The sequence below is a fragment of the Oncorhynchus keta genome, unplaced genomic scaffold (assembly GCF_023373465.1).
Source record: "Oncorhynchus keta strain PuntledgeMale-10-30-2019 unplaced genomic scaffold, Oket_V2 Un_contig_833_pilon_pilon, whole genome shotgun sequence".
Taxonomy (NCBI): Eukaryota; Metazoa; Chordata; class Actinopteri; order Salmoniformes; family Salmonidae; genus Oncorhynchus; species Oncorhynchus keta.
This window is the reverse complement of record NW_026289992.1, coordinates 319889-340554: the sequence shown is the minus strand read 5'-3', so window position 1 is coordinate 340554 and position 20666 is coordinate 319889. Positions and strand designations below refer to the sequence as shown.

At 48.0% G+C, this 20666-nt stretch overlaps 1 protein-coding gene across 1 annotated transcript in view; it reads left to right on the top strand.

The window, feature by feature from the left end:
- Positions 1–1509: 1509 nt before the first annotated feature.
- dapk2b (death-associated protein kinase 2b) overlaps positions 1510–20666 on the top strand; it is a 74746-nt gene continuing 55589 nt past the window's right edge. The window contains exon 1 of the mRNA XM_052512423.1: positions 1510–1801. Within this exon, the coding sequence (XP_052368383.1) occupies positions 1527–1801 (275 nt within the window). The 5' untranslated portion in view covers positions 1510–1526. The remainder of the gene's footprint in view (positions 1802–20666) is intronic.

Here is a 20666-nt window from a genome sequence, read left to right as displayed (position 1 = left end):
CATAGGGAGACCCATAGGGAGGTCTATAGGGAGACTCATAGGGAGGTCCATAGGGAGACCCATAGGGAGGCCCATAGGGAGACCCATAGGGAGACCCATAGGGAGGTCCATAGGGAGGCCCATAGGGAGAACCCATAGGGAGACCCATAGGGAGGTCCATAGGGAGACCCATAGGGAGACCCATAGGGAGGCTCATGAGACCCATGGGGAGGCCCATAGGGAGACCCATAGGGAGGCCCATAGGGAGAACCCATAGGGAGACTCATAGGGAGACTCATAGGGAGACCCATAGGGAGACCCATAGGGAGACCCATAGGGAGGCCCATAGGGAGAACCCATAGGGAGACCCATAGGGAGACCCATAGAGAGGCCCATAGGGAGAACCCATAGGGAGACTCATAGGGAGACCCATAGGGAGAACCCATAGGGAGGTCCATAGGGAGACCCATAGGGAGACCCATAGGGAGACACATAGGGAGACTCATAGGGAGGTCCATAGGGAGGTCTATAGGGAGGCCCATAGGGAGACCCATAGGGAGGCTCATGAGACCCATAGGGAGACCCATAGGGAGAACCCATAGGGAGGTCCATAGGGAGACCCATAGGGAGACCCATAGGGAGACCCATAGGGAGGTCCATAGGGAGACCCATAGGGAGACTCATAGGGAGACCCATAGGGAGACCCACAGGGTCTATAGGGAGACCCATAGGGAGACCCATAGGGAGACCCACAGGGTCTATAGGGAGGCCCACAGGGAGACCCATAGGTCTATAGGGAGGCCCACAGGGAGACCCATAGGTCTATAGGGAGACCCATAGGGAGACCCATAGGTCTATAGGGTGCCTTTTGGGATGCGTTTCTCCAAGGCCATAGTCATGCCCATTGGCCTGTAGTGTTAGGCTCAGCCCTCAGAAGGATCCTATCCTGGCTCAGCCCTCAGAAGGATCCTATCCTGGCTCAGCCCTCAGAATGATCCTATCCTGGCTCAGCCCTCAGAAGGATCCTATCCTGGCTCAGCCCCAGAAGGATCCTATTCTGGCTTAGCCCTCAGAATGATCCTATTCTGGCTCAGCCCTCAGAATGATCCTATTCTGGCTCAGCCCTCAGAAGGATCCTATTCTGGCTCAGCCCTCAGAAGGATCCTATTCTGGCTCAGCCCTCAGAAGGATCCTATTCTGGCTCAGCCCTCAGAAGGATCCTAATCTGGCTCAGCCCTCAGAATGATCCTATCCTGGCTCAGCCCTCAGAATGGATCCTATCCTGGCTCAGCCCTTAGAAGGATCCTATCCTGGCTCAGCCCTCAGAAGGATCCTATCCTGGCTTAGCCCTCAGAATGATCCTATCCTGGCTCAGCCCTCAGAATGATCCTATTCTGGCTCAGCCCTCAGAATGATCATATCCTGGCTCAGCCCTCAGAATGATCCTATCCTGGCTCAGCCCTCAGAATGATCCTATCCTGGCTCAGCCCTCATGGAGTTGCACCTCCTTTTCGTTTGAGCTGGAATGTAATGCAGCATGCTGGGACATGTGGGTAGAGATGTCAGTCCTCATCTCACAATCGCTCGTCAGTGCGTTGCTGCGCTGCTCTCATTCTGCTCTCACTCTGCTCTCATTCTCTCTTGTTTTGTCGCTCAGAACTGAACAGGCAATTCTCTCTCGTTGTGTCACTCAGACTGAAGACAGAGTTACATGTTTATCGTTTACGAGGACGTATCGACCCTCAATGAGGACATTGGGCATGGCTGTTTTCAAGCAACAGAGAGTAGAGGACTTCTATGAGATTGGTGAAGAGCTGGGGAGGTGAGTGTGTAGCTGTTTCTCCTGACCTGTTATTACTGTTTTATGAGCTCTTATAGACCTGTTATGTAGCTCTATGCTCTGTGTTCTGTATGTAGATTATAATGTACTGTATGTCATTATTATGAGCTGTTATATACATATTATTTAGCTCTAAGATCAGTGTTTGTGTATTTAGTCTTTATAATGACTCCTCCTTAGTGTTAATCCCAGCCCCACATGTTGACTGACCAGCCAGCCTGCCTGATCCTGGGGAGTGCTGTAAAGGAGGACAACAGAGAAATGCAAACAGCTGGCTTGTTGATGTGTATAGGACAGGAGCTAGTTACAGTTTACAGCAAGTTAAATATTGGACAGGATAATGGTGTTAAATGTAGGATAGGTTACTGTAATGGACATAAATATAGGATACTGTAATGGCTATAAACGTAGGACAGGATAATGGAGCTAACCATAAGACATGATAATGGAGGAAACATGCTATGTGATAATGGAGATAAACACAGGACATGATCATGTAGATAAACATACTATATCTTAATGGAGATAAAAACACAGGACAGGATAATGGAGCTAACATACTATATGATAATGGACATAAACACAGGACATGCCAATGGAGATAACATACTATATGATAATGGAGATACACACATGACATGATAATGGAGATAACATCATATATGATAATGGACATAAACACAGGCCATGATAAGGGAGATAAACACAGAACATGATAATGGAGATAACATACTACATGATAATGGACATAAACACAGGACAGGATAATGGAGATAAACATACTATATGATAATGGACATAAACGCAGGACAGGATAATGGAGATAAACATACTATATGATAATGGACATAAACACAGGACACGATAATGGAGGTAAACACATACCATGATAATGGAGGTAAACACAGGACATGATAATGGAGGTAAACATACTATATGATAATGGACATAAACACAGGACATGATAATGGAGGTAAACATACTATATGATAATGGAACATAATATTTAAGGTGATTTCCCAAACTGTTTATTACCATGTTATTCAACTTTCTCAACCTGTCTCTCAGGTTAGTCTATTTCCAGCCAATGCAGAAATGAACCTGTAGAAACCCCAATCTCTAGTTGAAAACTGTCCCCTCAACGGGCCCTATAGGCAGGCTACCCTCCCAGTAACTGCTGTTATAGAGAACATATAGGGGAATCCTTCTAAGGAAGTATACAATAATTCAAAAGAGGTTAGGAATGTGTTCAGCAGGAAGTTCATTAAGTCACGTGTGGGACAGACGGACAGTATTGGAGGGTTTCCGGGAGAAGGCCAACAGCACTTCTACACAGACAACAGGACTCGAAATATGATCTGTGGTCTACCACATTATAGTAACTTCCTGTTCTGGTATTTTCTGCGACACAACCTGCCGTTAACTTTGTTCTCTTTTAACACTGGGTTCAGTTCAGATGGCTCTTGCCTCTCTATTTGAATGCTGGTTATTGGGACATTCAGCTGTTACCGGGGAGATTGCTTCATTGTGATCAATAGGGATTGTTTAGGACACACAAGACTTCACGAGTGGTTAGATTTGCATGTGTTGAACCCCCAGACACAAGGACAGCAACAAGACCGGGCTGGGAAGCCTCAGACAACTGTAATGAAAGAGGAAGGACTGTGTGTGTGTGCGTGTGTGTGTGTGTGTGTGTGTGCGCGTGCGTGTGTGTGCGCGTGTGCGTGTGCGTGTGTGTGTGCGTGTGCGTGTGCGTGTGCGTGTGTGTGTGTGTGTGTGTGTGTGTGTGTGTGTGTGTGTGTGTGTGTGCGTGCGTGTGTGTGTGCGTGTCACGGAAGTGTGTGAGAGTTTCCTCAACACCTCAGCAACTGCTGTGTCAGTTATTAGAGAGAGGGGGGGAGAGACTGTCAAAGAGAGAGAGATCATAGGGAGAGAGATTGGTGGAGAGAGAGGGATAGAGAGGGAGGAGAGGGAGACTGTCAAAGAGAGAGAGATCATAGGGAGAGAGATTGGTGGAGAGAGAGAGAGGTATAGAGAGGGAGGAGAGGGAGACTGTCAAAGAGAGAGAGATCATAGGGAGAGAGATTGGTGGAGAGAGAGAGGGGGGAAAGAGAGGGGGAGAGGGAGACAGGTCGAAGAGAGAGAGATCATAGGGAGAGAGATTGGTGGAGAGAGAGAGGGGGGAGAGAGGTCAGAGAGAGAGAAACAGATAGATTAGAGAGATAGAGAGACAGATCAGAGGGAGAGAGATTGGTGGAGAGAGAGAGAGAGAGAGAGTATAGAGAGGGAGGAGAGGGAGACGGGTCGAAGAGAGAGAGATCATAGGGAGAGAGATTGGTGGAGAGAGAGAGAGAGAGAGGTATAGAGAGGGAGGAGAGGGAGACGGGTCGAAGAGAGAGAGATCATAGGGAGAGAGATTGGTGGAGAGAGAGAGGGGGGAAAGAGAGGGGGGAGAGAGGTCAGAGAGAGAGAAACAGTTAGATTAGAGAGATAGAGACAGATCATAGGGAGAGAGATTGGTGGAGAGAGAGAGAGAGAGAGGTATAGAGAGGGAGGAGAGGGAGACGGTTCGAAGAGAGAGAGATCATAGGGAGAGAGATTGGTGGAGAGAGATGGGGGGAGAGAGGTCAGAGAGAGAGAAACAGATAGATTAGAGAGATAGAGAGACAGATCAGAGGGAGACAGATCACTTGCTTTGGCGATGTTACATCTGTTTCCCATGCCAATAAAGCCCTTGAATTCAATTGAGAGAATAGTTTCAACTTGAGCAGCAGCTGCTAAAAAAAAATTGCTCCTACAAATATTGAAATTAACATGGTTTTTAGAGTGAAGTACTTTGGAAAAAAACAAAAGACAACTGAATGTGAGACAAAACAAGCAACAAATGAAGAAGATAGGCCTATAAGATTGTGCAGTTAGCTAGTTGGGTTGTTAAGCAGTTGTTAGCGACTCTCCTAAAAGAAGATAGTTAGCTATCAAAAAACGAGCTAGTTAACAACTCAATAAAAAGACAGAAGACAAAGGACATCAAAGTAAAGTAGTTCTCTAAAGACTCTAATACAAGAAACAACGCTGTTTTGGAAAAGCGAGGCTTTGTAGCTATGCTATGCTATGCTATGCTATGCTATGCTATGCTAAGCTATGGACATTGTTTACACACCACACATCCCGACGGAGAAAGCTAAGAAAAGTTTCAAAGGCTTGATGATGGGACAGAACCATATGCTGAGGTAACCTCTGGCAAAAGACCCCTTAGAACTACTAGAGATTGGAGAGGTGTGCCAACTACTGTATATAATATGCAAACTACTGGACTATAGACAGACCCTTTAATTCACACAACATATAACACAAACACATTTATTTGAATCCACATATTAAATTTACAAAAAAAAGATCCCAGACAGATCCCTGTCTGCATGGCACTTCCTTCCTTAAACAGCTAGGCTGCCCACTACAGCTGAACAGAGCATTAACCTAGCTAACTGCTTAGCCCTAGTCCCACTACAGCTGAACAGAGCAGTAACCTAGCTAACTGCTTTGCCCTAGTCCCACTACAGCTGAACAGAGCATTACCTAGCTAACTGCTTTGCCCTAGTCCCACTACAGCTGAAACAGAGCATTAACCTAGCTAACTGCTTTGCCCTAGTCCCACTACAGCTGAACAGAGCATTAACCTAGCTAACTGCTTTGCCCTAGTCCCACTACAGCCGAAACAGAGCAGTAACCAAGCCAACTGCTTTGCCCTAGTCCCACTACAGCTGAAACAGAGCAGTAACCAAGCCAACTGCTTTGCCCTAGTCCCACTACAGCTGAACAGAGCATTAACCTAGCTAACTGCTTTGCCCTAGTCCCACTACAGCTGAAACAGAGCATTACCTAGCTAACTACTTTGCCCTAGTCCCACTACAGCTGAAACAGAGCATTACCTAGCTAACTGCTTAGCCCTAGTCCCACTACAGCTGAACAGAGCATTACCTAGCTAACTGCTTTGCCCTAGTCCCACTACAGCTGAACAGAGCAGTAACCTAGCTAACTGCTTAGCCCTAGTCCCACTACAGCTGAAACAGAGCAGTAACCTAGCTAACTGCTTTGCCCTAGTCCCACTACAGCTGAAACAGAGCATTACCTAGCCAACTGTTTTGCCCTAGTCCCACTACAGCTGAACAGAGCATTACCTAGCTAACTGCTTTGTCCTAGTCCCACTACAGCTGAACAGAGCATTACCTAGCTAACTGCTTAGCCCTAGTCCCACTACAGCTGAACAGAGCATTACCTAGCTAACTGCTTTGCCCTAGTCCCACTACAGCTGAAACAGAGCATTACCTAGCTAACTGCTTAGCCCTAGTCCCACTACAGCTGAAACAGAGCAGTAACCTAGCTAACTGCTTTGCCCTCGTCCCACTACAGCTGGAACAGAGCAGTAACCTAGCTAACTGCTTTGTCCTGGTCCCACTACAGCTGAACAGAGCATTACCTAGCTAATTGCTTTGCCCTGGTCCCACTACAGCTGAACAGAGCATTACCTAGCTAACTGCTTTGCCCTAGTCCCACTACAGCTGAAACAGAGCATTACCTAGCTAACTGCTTTGCCCTAGTCCCACTACAGCTGAACAGAGAGTAACCTAGCTAACTGCTTTGCCCTGGTCCCACTACAGCTGAACAGAGCAGTACCTAGCTAACTGCTTTGCCCTAGTCCCACTACAGCTGAACAGAGCAGTAACCTAGCTAACTGCTTTGCCCTAGTCCCACTACAGCTGAACAGAGCATTACCTAGCTAACTGCTTTGCCCTAGTCCCACTACAGCTGAACAGAGCAGTAACCTAGCTAACTGCTTTTCCCTAGTCCCACTACAGCTGAACAGAGCATTACCTAGCTAACTGCTTTGCCCTAGTCCCACGACAGCTGAACAGAGCAGTAACCGAGCTAACTGCTTTGCCCTAGTCCCACTACAGCTGAACAGAGCATTACCTAGCTAACTGCTTTGCCCTAGTCCCACTACAGCTGAACAGAGCAGTAACCTAGCCAACTGCTTTGCCCGAGTCCCACTACAGCTGAAACAGAGCATTACCTAGCTAACTGCTTTGCCCTAGTCCCACTACAGCTGAACAGAGCATTACCTAGCTAACTGCTTTGCCCTAGTCCCACTACAGCTGAACAGAGCAGTAACCTAGCTAACTGCTTTTCCCTAGTCCCACTACAGCTGAACAGAGCATTACCTAGCTAACTGCTTTGCCCTAGTCCCACGACAGCTGAACAGAGCAGTAACCGAGCTAACTGCTTTGCCCTAGTCCCACTACAGCTGAACAGAGCATTACCTAGCTAACTGCTTTGCCCTAGTCCCACTACAGCTGAACAGAGCAGTAACCTAGCTAACTGCTTTGCCCTAGTCCCACTACAGCTGAACAGAGCATTACCTAGCTAACTGCTTTGCCCTAGTCCCACTACAGCTGAACAGAGCAGTAACCTAGCCAACTGCTTTGCCCTAGTTTCTGTCAGGCTACACAGAACAAGCATGTGTACGTGGTCGAGACTGCCGAATAACGGCGCGACCAGCTGACACCTACACCCGTGGATGTCCAAGTGTGCCATGAGCGGCTGGAACTTAAGCAGCTTCCAGCGAACGGCCTGCTCCATGTCGCCATCCAATGAGCAGCCCACTTGCACAATGAGCACCTCCCCCTGGCCTCCCCCCATCAACAACAATATCTGGTGTATTTGGCTCACAGGAAAACATATCATCATCAACATCATACCAGCTTCCCCTTACACAACAATGTTCATGCGTGTGTGTTGTTGGTGAAACCACTTCGCTGGTCAACAAGCCAGTCATGTCTAGCAATGTACAAATCCATGTATGAACAGGAAGCATTCACAACACGGGCAATGGACTCCGTTACATTTGACTCACTGTTGGTTCACTAGTCCAGCCTACTGCACTGTTGGTTCACTAGTCCAGTCTACTGCACTGTTGGTTCCCTAGTCCAGCCTACTGCACTGTTGGTTCACTAGTCCAGCCTACTGCACTGTTGGTTCACTAGTCCAACCTACTGCACTGTTGGTTCCCTAGTCCAGCCTACTGCACTGTTGGTTCACTAGTCCAACCTACTGCACTGTTGGTTCACTAGTCCAGCCTACTGCACTGTTGGTTCCCTAGTCCAGCCTACTGCACTGTTGGTTCACTAGTCCAGCCTACTGCACTGTTGGTTCACTAGTCCAGCCTACTGCACTGTTGGTTCCCTAGTCCAGCCTACTGCACTGTTGGTTCACTAGTCCAGCCTACTGCACTGTTGGTTCACTAGTCCAACCTACTGCACTGTTGGTTCACTAGTCCAACCTACTGCACTGTTGGTTCCCTAGTCCAGCCTACTGCACTGCTGGTTCACTAGTCCAGCCTACTGCACTGTTGGTTCACTAGTCCAGCCTACTGCACTGTTGGTTCACTAGTCCAACCTACTGCACTGTTGGTTCACTAGTCCAGCCTACTGCACTGTTGGTTCACTAGTCCAGCCTACTGCACTGTTGGTTCACTAGTCCAGCCTTACTGCACTGTTGGTTCACTAGTCCAGCCTACTGCACTGTTGGTTCACTAGTCCAGCCTACTGCACTGTTGGTTCACTAGTCCAACCTACTGCACTGCTGGTTCACTAGTCCAACCTACTGCACTGTTGGTTCACTAGTCCAGCCTACTGCACTGTTGGTTCACTAGTCCAACCTACTGCACTGCTGGTTCACTAGTCCAACCTACTGCACTGTTGGTTCACTAGTCCAACCTACTGCACTGTTGGTTCACTAGTCCAGCCTACTGCACTGTTGGTTCCCTAGTCCAGCCTACTGCACTGTTGGTTCACTAGTCCAGCCTACTGCACTGTTGGTTCACTAGTCCAGTCTACTGCACTGTTGGTTCACTAGTCCAGCCTACTGCACTGTTGGTTCACTAGTCCAGTCTACTGCACTGTTGGTTCACTAGTCCAGTCTACTGCACTGTTGGTTCACTAGTCCAGTCTACTGCACTGTTGGTTCCCTAGTCCAGCCTACTGCACTGTTGGTTCACTAGTCCAGCCTACTGCACTGTTGGTTCACTAGTCCAGCCTACTGCACTGTTGGTTCCCTAGTCCAGCCTACTGCACTGTTGGTTCACTAGTCCAGCATACTGCACTGTTGGTTCACTAGTCCAGCCTACTGCAGCCTTACTCCACTGTTGGTTCACTAGTCCAGCCTACTGCACTGTTGGTTCACTAGTCCAGCCTACTGCACTGTTGGTTCACTAGTCCAGCCTACTGCACTGTTGGTTCACTAGTCCAGCCTACTGCACTGTTGGTACCCTAGTCCAGTCTACTGCACTGTTGGTTCACTAGTCCAGCCTACTGCACTGTTGGTTCACTAGTTCAGCCTACTGCACTGTTGGTTCACTAGTCCAGCCTACTGCACTGTTGGTTCACTAGTCCAGCCTACTGCAGCCTTACTGCACTGTTGGTTCACTAGTCCAGCCTACTGCAGCCTTACTGCACTGTTGGTTCACTAGTCCAGCCTACTGCAGCCTTACTCCACTGTTGGTTCACTAGTCCAGCCTACTGCAGCCTTACTGCACTGTTGGTTCACTAGTCCAGCCTACTGCAGCCTTACTGCACTGTTGGCTCACTAGTCCAGCCTACTGCATCCTTACTGCACTGTTGGTTCACTAGTCCAGCCTACTGCACTGCTGGTTTACTAGTCCAGCCTACTGCACTGTTGGTTCACTAGTCCAGCCTACTGCACTGTTGGTTCTCTAGTCCAGCCTACTGCACTGTTGGTTATCTAGTCCAGCCTACTGCACTGTTGGTTCACTAGTCCAGCCTACTGCACTGTTGGTTCACTCGTCCAGCCTACTGCACTGTTGGTTCACTAGTCCAGCCTACTGCAGCCTTACTGCACTGTTGGTTCACTAGTCCAGCCTACTGCAGCCTTACTGCACTGTTGGTTCACTAGTCCAGCCTACTGCAGCCGTACTCCACTGTTGGTTCACTAGTCCAGCCTACTGCACTGTTGGTTCACTAGTCCAGCCTACTGCACTGTTGGTTCTCTAGTCCAGCCTACTGCACTGTTGGTTCACTAGTCCAGCCTACTGCACTGTTGGTTCACTAGTCCAGCCTACTGCACTGTTGGTTCCCTAGTCCAGCCTACTGCACTGTTGGTTCACTAGTCCAGCCTACTGCACTGTTGGTTCACTAGTCCAGCCTACTGCAGCCTTACTCCACTGTTGGTTCACTAGTCCAGCCTACTGCACTGTTGGTTCACTAGTCCAGCCTACTGCACTGTTGGTTCACTAGTCCAGCCTACTGCACTGTTGGTTCACTAGTCCAGCCTACTGCACTGTTGGTACCTAGTCCAGTCTACTGCACTGTTGGTTCACTAGTCCAGCCTACTGCACTGTTGGTTCACTAGTTCAGCCTACTGCACTGTTGGTTCACTAGTCCAGCCTACTGCACTGTTGGTTCACTAGTCCAGCCTACTGCAGCCTTACTGCACTGTTGGTTCACTAGTCCAGCCTACTGCAGCCTTACTGCACTGTTGGTTCACTAGTCCAGCCTACTGCAGCCTTACTCCACTGTTGGTTCACTAGTCCAGCCTACTGCAGCCTTACTGCACTGTTGGTTCACTAGTCCAGCCTACTGCAGCCTTACTGCACTGTTGGCTCACTAGTCCAGCCTACTGCATCCTTACTGCACTGTTGGTTCACTAGTCCAGCCTACTGCACTGCTGGTTTACTAGTCCAGCCTACTGCACTGTTGGTTCACTAGTCCAGCCTACTGCACTGTTGGTTCTCTAGTCCAGCCTACTGCACTGTTGGTTATCTAGTCCAGCCTACTGCACTGTTGGTTCACTAGTCCAGCCTACTGCACTGTTGGTTCACTCGTCCAGCCTACTGCACTGTTGGTTCACTAGTCCAGCCTACTGCAGCCTTACTGCACTGTTGGTTCACTAGTCCAGCCTACTGCAGCCTTACTGCACTGTTGGTTCACTAGTCCAGCCTACTGCAGCCGTACTCCACTGTTGGTTCACTAGTCCAGCCTACTGCACTGTTGGTTCACTAGTCCAGCCTACTGCACTGTTGGTTCTCTAGTCCAGCCTACTGCACTGTTGGTTCACTAGTCCAGCCTACTGCAGCCTTACTCCACTGTTGGTTCACTAGTCCAGCCTAGTGCAGCCTTACTCCACTGTTGGTTCACTAGTCCAGCCTACTGCAGCCTTACTGCACGGTTGGTTCACTAGTCCAGCCTACTGCATCCTTACTGCACTGTTGGTTCACTAGTCCAGCCTACTGCAGCCTTACTCCACTGTTGGTTCACTAGTCCAGCCTACTGCACTGTTGGTTCACTAGTCCAGCCTACTGCACTGTTGGTTCACTAGTCCAGCCTTACTGCACGGTTGGTTCACTAGTCCAGCCTACTGCAGCCTTACTCCACTGTTGGTTCACTAGTCCAGCCTACTGCAGCCTTACTGCACGGTTGGTTCACTAGTCCAGCCTACTGCAGCCTTACTGCACGGTTGGTTCACTAGTCCAGCCTACTGCATCCTTATTGCACTGTTGGTTCACTAGTCCAGCCTACTGCAGCCTTACTCCACTGTTGGTTCACTAGTCCAGCCTACTGCAGTGTTGTTTACTACAGAAAAACACAAGGCCCCTATGCAATACCTCTCCTCCCACATACAGGACTGTCTCTCTGTCCTGCTGGTGATCTAGAGCCACCACTGCCTAACTGAACCCTTCATATCTAAAACATGACGTTCCGTTTTCATTTACATACATTTGTTATCCTTTATAGAAAACGTTGACATGGTGTTGAACATGACTATTCTTCCCCTCAGGCAACTGGACGCTATTCTGAATCTTTATTCCTGCAATGTAACAACTTTGTCTTCATTAGATTTACACATTACAACAGTCATCACTTTACTGTGTTATAGTCATCTGAGACAGGCTTTCAGAGCTGGGTCTCTGGGGGGGAAATGTCCTGCCGACACCACAGACAGTGAGACCATTTGAGTTGTCCAGGTCTGCCTCAGGGCCTTACATTCCTCCCTGTGAGTAAACTGAGTCTCTCTCGGAATTCAATTCAAAGGGCTTTATTGGCATTGGGAACATATGTTATCGCTCTCTCTTTATGCCACTCTAAATTTAAAGGGCTTTATTGGCATTGGGAACATATGTTATCGCTCTCTCTTTATACCACTATAAATGTAAAGGGCTTTATTGGCATTGGGAACATATGTTATCGCTCTCTCTTTATACCACTCTAAATGTAAAGGGCTTTATTGGCATTGGGAACATATGTTATCGCTCTCTCTTTATACCACTCTAAATTTAAAGGGCTTTATTGGCATTGGGAACATATGTTATCGCTCTCTCTTTATACCACTCTAAATGTAAAGGGCTTTATTGGCATTGGGAACATATGTTATCGCTCTCTCTTTATACCACTCTAAATTTAAAGGGCTTTATTGGCATTGGGAACATATGTTATGGCTCTCTCTTTATACCACTCTAAATTTAAAGGGCTTTATTGGCATTGGGAACATATGTTATCGCTCTCTCTTTATACCACTCTAAATTTAAAGGGCTTTATTGGCATTGGGAACATATGTTATCGCTCTCTCTTTATGCCACTCTAAATTTAAAGGGCTTTATTGGCATTGGGAACATATGTTATCGCTCTCTCTTTATACCACTCTAAATGTAAAGGGCTTTATTGGCATTGGGAACATATGTTATCGCTCTCTCTTTATACCACTCTAAATGTAAAGGGCTTTATTGGCATTGGGAACATATGTTATCGCTCTCTCTTTATACCACTCTAAATTTAAAGGGCTTTATTGGCATTGGGAACATATGTTATCGCTCTCTCTTTATACCACTCTAAATGTAAAGGGCTTTATTGGCATTGGGAACATATGTTATCGCTCTCTCTTTATACCACTCTAAATGTAAAGGGCTTTATTGGCATTGGGAACATATGTTATCGCTCTCTCTTTATACCACTCTAAATGTAAAGGGCTTTATTGGCATTGGGAACATATGTTATCGCTCTCTCTTTATACCACTATACATTTAAAGGGCCTTATTGGCATTGGGAACATATGTTATGGCTCTCTCTTTATACCACTCTAAATTTAAAGGGCTTTATTGGCATTGGGAACATATGTTATCGCTCTCTCTTTATACCACTATACATTTAAAGGGCCTTATTGGCATTGGGAACATATGTTATGGCTCTCTCTTTATACCACTCTAAATTTAAAGGGCTTTATTGGCATTGGGAACATATGTTATCGCTCTCTCTTTATACCACTCTAAATTTAAAGGGCTTTATTGGCATTGGGAACATATGTTATCGCTCTCTCTTTATACCACTCTAAATTTAAAGGGCTTTATTGGCATTGGGAACATATGTTATGGCTCTCTCTTTATGCCACTCTAAATTTAAAGGGCTTTATTGGCATTGGGAACATATGTTATCGCTCTCTCTTTATACCACTATAAATGTAAAGGGCTTTATTGGCATTGGGAACATATGTTATGGCTCTCTCTTTATACCACTCTAAATTTAAAGGGCTTTATTGGCATTGGGAACATATGTTATCGCTCTCTCTTTATACCACTATACATTTAAAGGGCTTTATTAGCATTGGGAACATATGTTATTGCTCTCTCTTTATACCACTCTAAATTTAAAGGGCTTTATTGGCATTGTGAACATATGTTAGCGCTCTCTCTTTATACCACTCTAAATTTAAAGGGCTTTATTGGCATTGGGAACATATGTTATCGCTCTCTCTTTATACCACTCTAAATTTAAAGGGCTTTATTGGCATTGGGAACATATGTTATTGCTCTCTCTTTATACCACTCTAAATTTAAAGGGCTTTATTGGCATTGGGAACATATGTTAGCGCTCTCTCTTTATACCACTCTAAATGTAAAGGGCTTTATTGGCATTGGGAACATATGTTATGGCTCTCTCTTTATGCCACTCTAAATTTAAAGGGCCTTATTGGCATTGGGAACATATGTTATCGCTCTCTCTTTATACCACTCTAAATTTAAAGGGCCTTATTGGCATTGGGAACATATGTTATCGCTCTCTCTTTATACCACTCTAAATTTAAAGGGCTTTATTGGCATTGGGAACATATGTTATGGCTCTCTCTTTATACCACTCTAAATTTAAAGGGCTTTATTGGCATTGGGAACATATGTTATCGCTCTCTCTTTATACCACTCTAAATTTAAAGGGCTTTATTGGCATTGGGAACATATGTTAGCGCTCTCTCTTTATGCCACTCTAAATTTAAAGGGCTTTATTGGCATTGGGAACATATGTTAGCGCTCTCTCTTTATACCACTCTAAATTTAAAGGGCTTTATTGGCATTGGGAACATATGTTATCGCTCTCTCTTTATACCACTCTAAATTTAAAGGGCTTTATTGGCATTGGGAACATATGTTATCGCTCTCTCTTTATACCACTCTAAATGTAAAGGGCTTTATTGGCATTGGGAACATATGTTATCGCTCTCTCTTTATACCACTCTAAATTTAAAGGGCTTTATTGGCATTGGGAACATCAAGTGCATTCGGAAAGTATTCAGACCCCTTGACTTTTCCACATTTTGTTATGTTACAGCCTCATTCTACAATGTATTAAAATGTTGTTTTCCCTCATCAATCAACACACAATACCCCATAATGACATCACAATACCCCATAATGACATCACAATACCCCATAATGACATCACAATACCCCATAATGACATCACAATACCCCATAATGACATCACAATACCCCATAATGACAAAGCAAAACATTTTTTTTTTAGAAATGTTTGTAAATGTATTAAATATACAAAACTGAAATATCACAAGTATTCAGACCCTTTACTCAGTACTTTGTTGAAGCACCTTTGGCAGCGATTACAGCCTTGAGTCTTCTTGGGTATGACGCTACATGCTTGGCACACCTGACGCTACATGCTTGGCACAGCTGGCACGTCCTGACTATAGAAAGCTTTTATTTTCAATGGTAGAGTAGGTCAGGGCGTGACTGGGGGGGGGGTTGATCTAGTTTATATTTTCTATGTTTTCTGTTCACACTGCATTGTCGTCACGGTTAGTTTATTCCTTATTTGTTTTGTATTTGCTTAAGTTTCACTTCATTCATCAAAAGTATGTGGAACTCCAAGTACGCTGCGCCTTGGTCCGACCATCATTATTACAACGAACGTGACAACACCTGTATTTGGGGAGTTTCTCCCATTCTTCTCTGCAGATCCTCTCAAACACAGTCAGGTTGGATGGGGAGCGTCGCTGCACAGCTATTTTCAGGTCTCTTTTGAGATGTTAATTTGGGTTCAAGTCCAGGCTCTGGCTTGGCCACTCAAAGACATTCAGAGAATTGTCCCGAAGCCACTCCTGCGTTGTCTTGGCTGTGTGCTTAGGGTTGTTGTCCTGAAGCCACTCCTCCATTGTCTTGGCTGTGTGCTTAGGGTTGTTGTCCTGAAGCCACTCCTCCATTGTCTTGGCTGTGTGCTTAGGGTTGTTGTCCTGAAGCCACTCCTCCATTGTCTTGGCTGTGTGCTTAGGGTCGTTGTCCTGAAGCCACTCCTCCATTGTCTTGGCTGTGTGCTTAGGGTTGTTGTCCTGAAGCCACTCCTCCATTGTCTTGGCTGTGTGCTTAGGGTCGTTGTCCTGAAGCCACTCCTCCATTGTCTTGGCTGTGTGCTTAGAGTTGTTGTCCTGAAGCCACTCCTGCGTTGTCTTGGCTGTGTGCTTAGGGTTGTTGTCCTGAAGCCACTCCTGCGTTGTCTTGGCTGTGTGCTTAGGGTTGTTGTCCTGAAGCCACTCCTGCGTTGTCTTGGCTGTGTGCTTAGGGTCGTTGTCCTGTTGGAAGGTGAACCTTCGCCCCAGTCTGAGGTCCTGAGTGCCCTGGAGCAGGTTTTCATCAAGGATCTCTCTGTACTTTGCTCCGTTCATCTTTGCCTCGATCCTGACTAGTCCCCCAGTCCCTGCCGCTGAAAGAAATCCCCACAGAATGATGCTGCCACCACCATGCTTCACCGAAGGGATGGTGCCAGGTTTCCTCCAGACGTGATTCTGCCACCACCATGCTTCACCGTAGGGATAGTGCCAGGTTTCCTCCAGACGTGACGCTTGGCCTTCAGGCCAAAGAGTTCAATCTTGGTTTCACCAGACCAGAGAATCTTGTTTCTCATGGTCTGAGAGTCTTTAGGTGCCTTTTGGCAAACTCCAAGCGGGCTGTCATGTAGCTTCTCCATAAAGGCCTGATTGATGGAGTGCTGCAGAGAGGATTGTTCTTCGGGAAGGTTTTCCCATCTCCACAAAGGAACTCTGGAGCTCTGTCAGACTGACCATTAGGCTCTTGGTCACCTCCCTGACCAAGGCCCTTCTCCCCAGATTGCTCAGTTTGGCCGGGCTCCCAGGTCTAGGACGAGTCTTGCGACACTATACAGAGACTGATACAGTGACACTATACAGAGACTGATACACTATACAGAGACTGATACAGTGACACTATACAGAGACTGATACACTATACAGAGACTGATACAGTGACACTATACAGAGACTGATACACTATACAGAGACTGATACACTATACAGAGACTGATACACTATACAGAGACTGATACACTATACAGAGACTGATACACTATACAGAGACTGATACACTATACAGAGACTGATACACTATACAGAGACTGATACACTATACAGAGACTGATACACTATACAGAGACTGATACACTATACAGAGACTGAGACACTATACAGAGACTGAGACACTATACAGAGACTGATACACTATACAGAGACTGAGACACTATACAGAGACTGAGACACTATACAGAGACTGAGACACTATACAGAGACTGAGACACTATACAGAGACTGAGACACTATACAGAGACTGATACACTATACAGAGACTGAGACACTATACAGAGACTGATACACTATACAGAGACTGAGACACTATACAGAGACTGATACACTATACAGAGACTGAGACACTATACAGAGACTGATACACTATACAGAGACTGAGACACTATACAGAGACTGATACACTATACAGAGACTGATACACTATACAGAGACTGAGACAGTGACACTATACAGAGACTGATACACTATACAGAGACTGATACACTATACAGAGACTGAGACACTATACAGAGACTGATACACTATACAGAGACTGAGACACTATACAGAGACTGATACAGTGACACTATACAGAGACTGATACACTATACAGAGACTGATACACTATACAGAGACTGATTGACTATACAGAGACTGATGCAAGCTAGGACAGGACACTGCAGCAGGCTATACAGAGACTGGACACTGACACTGATGCAGAGACTGATACACTATACAGATGACTGAGACACTATACAGAGACTGATACAGTGACACTATACAGAGACTGATACACTATACAGAGACTGAGACAGTGACACTAGTGATCCTCATTGGTTATACCCACGGAGGCATGATGCAAGCAGGACAGGACACTGCAGCAGGCATGATGTAAACAGGACAGGACACTGCAGCAGGCATGATGCAAGCAGGACAGGACAGGACACTGCAGCAGGCATGATGCAAGCAGGACAGGACAGGACACTGCAGCAGGCATGATGCAAGCAGGACAGGACACTGCAGCAGGCATGATGTAAACAGGACAGGACACTGCAGCAGGCATGATGCAAGCAGGACAGGACACTGCAGCAGGCATGATGCAAGCAGGACAGGACACTGCAGCAGGCATGATGCAAGCAGGACAGGACACTGCAGCAGGCATGATGCAAGCAGGACAGGACACTGCAGCAGGCATGATGCAAGCAGGACAGGAGAGGACACTGCAACAGGCATGATGCAAGCAGGACAGGACACTGCAGCAGGCATGATGCAAGCAGGACAGGACACTGCAGCAGGCATGATGCAAGCAGGACAGGACACTGCAGCAGGCATGATGCAAGCAGGACAGGACACTGCAGCAGGCATGATGCAAGCAGGACAGGAGAGGACACTGCAGCAGGCATGATGCAAGCAGGACAGGAGAGGACACTGCATCAGGCATGATGCAAGCAGGACAGGACACTGCATCAGGCATGATGCAAGCAGGACAGGACACTGCAGCAGGCATGATGCAAGCAGGACAGGACACTGCAGCAGGCATGATGCAAGCAGGACAGGACACTGCAGCAGGCATGATGCAAGCAGGACAGGAGAGGACACTGCAGCAGGCATGATGCAAGCAGGACAGGACACTGCAGCAGGCATGATGCAAGCAGGAGAGGACACTGCAGCAGGCATGATGCAAGCAGGAGAGGACACTGCAGCAGGCATGATGCAAGCAGGACAGGACACTGCAGCAGGCATGATGCAAGCAGGACAGGAGAGGACACTGCAGCAGGCATGATGCAAGCAGGACAGGAGAGGACACTGCAGCAGGCATGATGCAAGCAGGACAGGACAGGACACTGCAGCAGGCATGATGCAAGCAGGACAGGACACTGCAGCAGGCATGATGCAAGCAGGACAGGACACTGCAGCAGGCATGATGCAAGCAGGAGAGGACACTGCAGCAGGCATGATGCAAGCAGGACAGGACAGGACACTGCAGCAGGCTTGATGCAAGCAGGACAGGACACTGCAGCAGGCATGATGCAAGGAGGACAGGAGAGGACACTGCATCAGGCATGATGCAAGCAGGACAGGACACTGCAGCAGGCATGATGCAAGCTGGACAGGAGAGGACACTGCAGCAGGCATGATGTAAGCAGGACAGGAGAGGACACTGCAGCAGGCATGATGTAAGCAGGACAGGACACTGCAGCAGGCATGATGCAAGCAGGACAGGACACTGCAGCAGGCATGATGCAAGCAGGACAGGACACTGCAGCAGGCATGATGCAAGCAGGACAGGACAGGACACTGCAGCAGGCATGATGCAAGCAGGACAGGAGAGGACACTGCAGGAGGCATGATGCAAGCAGGACAGGACACTGCAGCAGGCATGATGCAAGCAGGACAGGAGAGGACACTGCAGCAGGCATGATGTAAGCAGGACAGGACACTGCAGCAGGCATGATGCAAGCAGGACAGGACACTGCAGCAGGCATGATGCAAGCAGGACAGGAGAGGACACTGCAGCAGGCATGATGTAAGCAGGACAGGAGAGGACACTGCAGCAGGCATGATGTAAGCAGGACAGGACACTGCAGCAGGCATGATGCAAGCAGGACAGGACACTGCAGCAGGCATGATGCAAGCAGGACAGGACACTGCAGCAGGCATGATGCAAGCAGGACAGGACATTGCAGCAGGCATGATGCAAGCAGGACAGGGCACTGCAGCAGGCATGATGCAAGCAGGACAGGAGAGGACACTGCAGCAGGCATGATGCAAGCAGGACAGGACACTGCAGCAGGCATGATGCAAGCAGGACAGGACACTGCAGCAGGCATGATGCAAGCAGGACAGGAGATGACACTGCAGCAGGCATGATGCAAGCAGGACAGGACAGGACACTGCAGCAGGCATGATGCAAGCAGGACAGGAGATGACACTGCAGCAGGCATGATGCAAGCAGGACAGGACAGGACACTGCAGCAGGCATGATGCAAGCAGGACAGGACAGGACACTGCAGCAGGCATGATGCAAGCAGGACAGGAGATGACACTGCAGCAGGCATGATGCAAGCAGGACAGGACAGGACACTGCAGCAGGCATGATGCAAGCAGGACAGGAGATGACACTGCAGCAGGCATGATGCAAGCAGGACAGGACAGGACACTGCAGCAGGCATGATGCAAGCAGGACAGGACAGGACACTGCAGCAGGCATGATGCAAGCAGGACAGGACACTGCAGCAGGCATGATGTAAACAGGACAGGACACTGCAGCAGGCATGATGCAAGCAGGACAGGACACTGCAGCAGGCATGATGCAAGCAGGACAGGACACTGCAGCAGTCATGATGCAAGCAGGACAGGACACTGCAGCAGGCATGATGCAAGCAGGACAGGAGAGGACACTGCAACAGGCATGATGCAAGCAGGACAGGACACTGCAGCAGGCATGATGCACACTGCACTGCAGCAGGCATGATGCAAGCAGGACAGGACACTGCATCAGGCATGATGCAAGCAGGACAGGACACTGCAGCAGGCATGATGCAAGCAGGACAGGAGAGGACACTGCAGCAGGCATGATGCAAGCAGGACAGGAGAGGACACTGCATCAGGCATGATGCAAGCAGGACAGGACACTGCATCAGGCATGATGCAAGCAGGACAGGACACTGCAGCAGGCATGATGCAAGCAGGACAGGAGAGGACACTGCAGCAGGCATGATGCAAGCAGGACAGGACACTGCAGCAGGCATGAGGCAAGCAGGACAGGAGAGGACACTGCAGCAGGCATGATGCAAGCAGGACAGGAGAGGACACTGCAGCAGGCATGATGCAAGCAGGACAGGACACTGCAGCAGGCATGATGCAAGCAGGACAGGAGAGGACACTGCATCAGGCATGATGCAATCAGGACAGGACACTGCAGCAGGCATGATGCAAGCAGGAGAGGACACTGCATCAGGCATGATGCAAGCAGGACAGGACAGGACACTGCAGCAGGCTTGATGCAAGCAGGACAGGACACTGCAGCAGGCATGATGCAAGGAGGACAGGAGAGGACACTGCATCAGGCATGATGCAAGCAGGACAGGACACTGCAGCAGGCATGATGCAAGCTGGACAGGAGAGGACACTGCAGCAG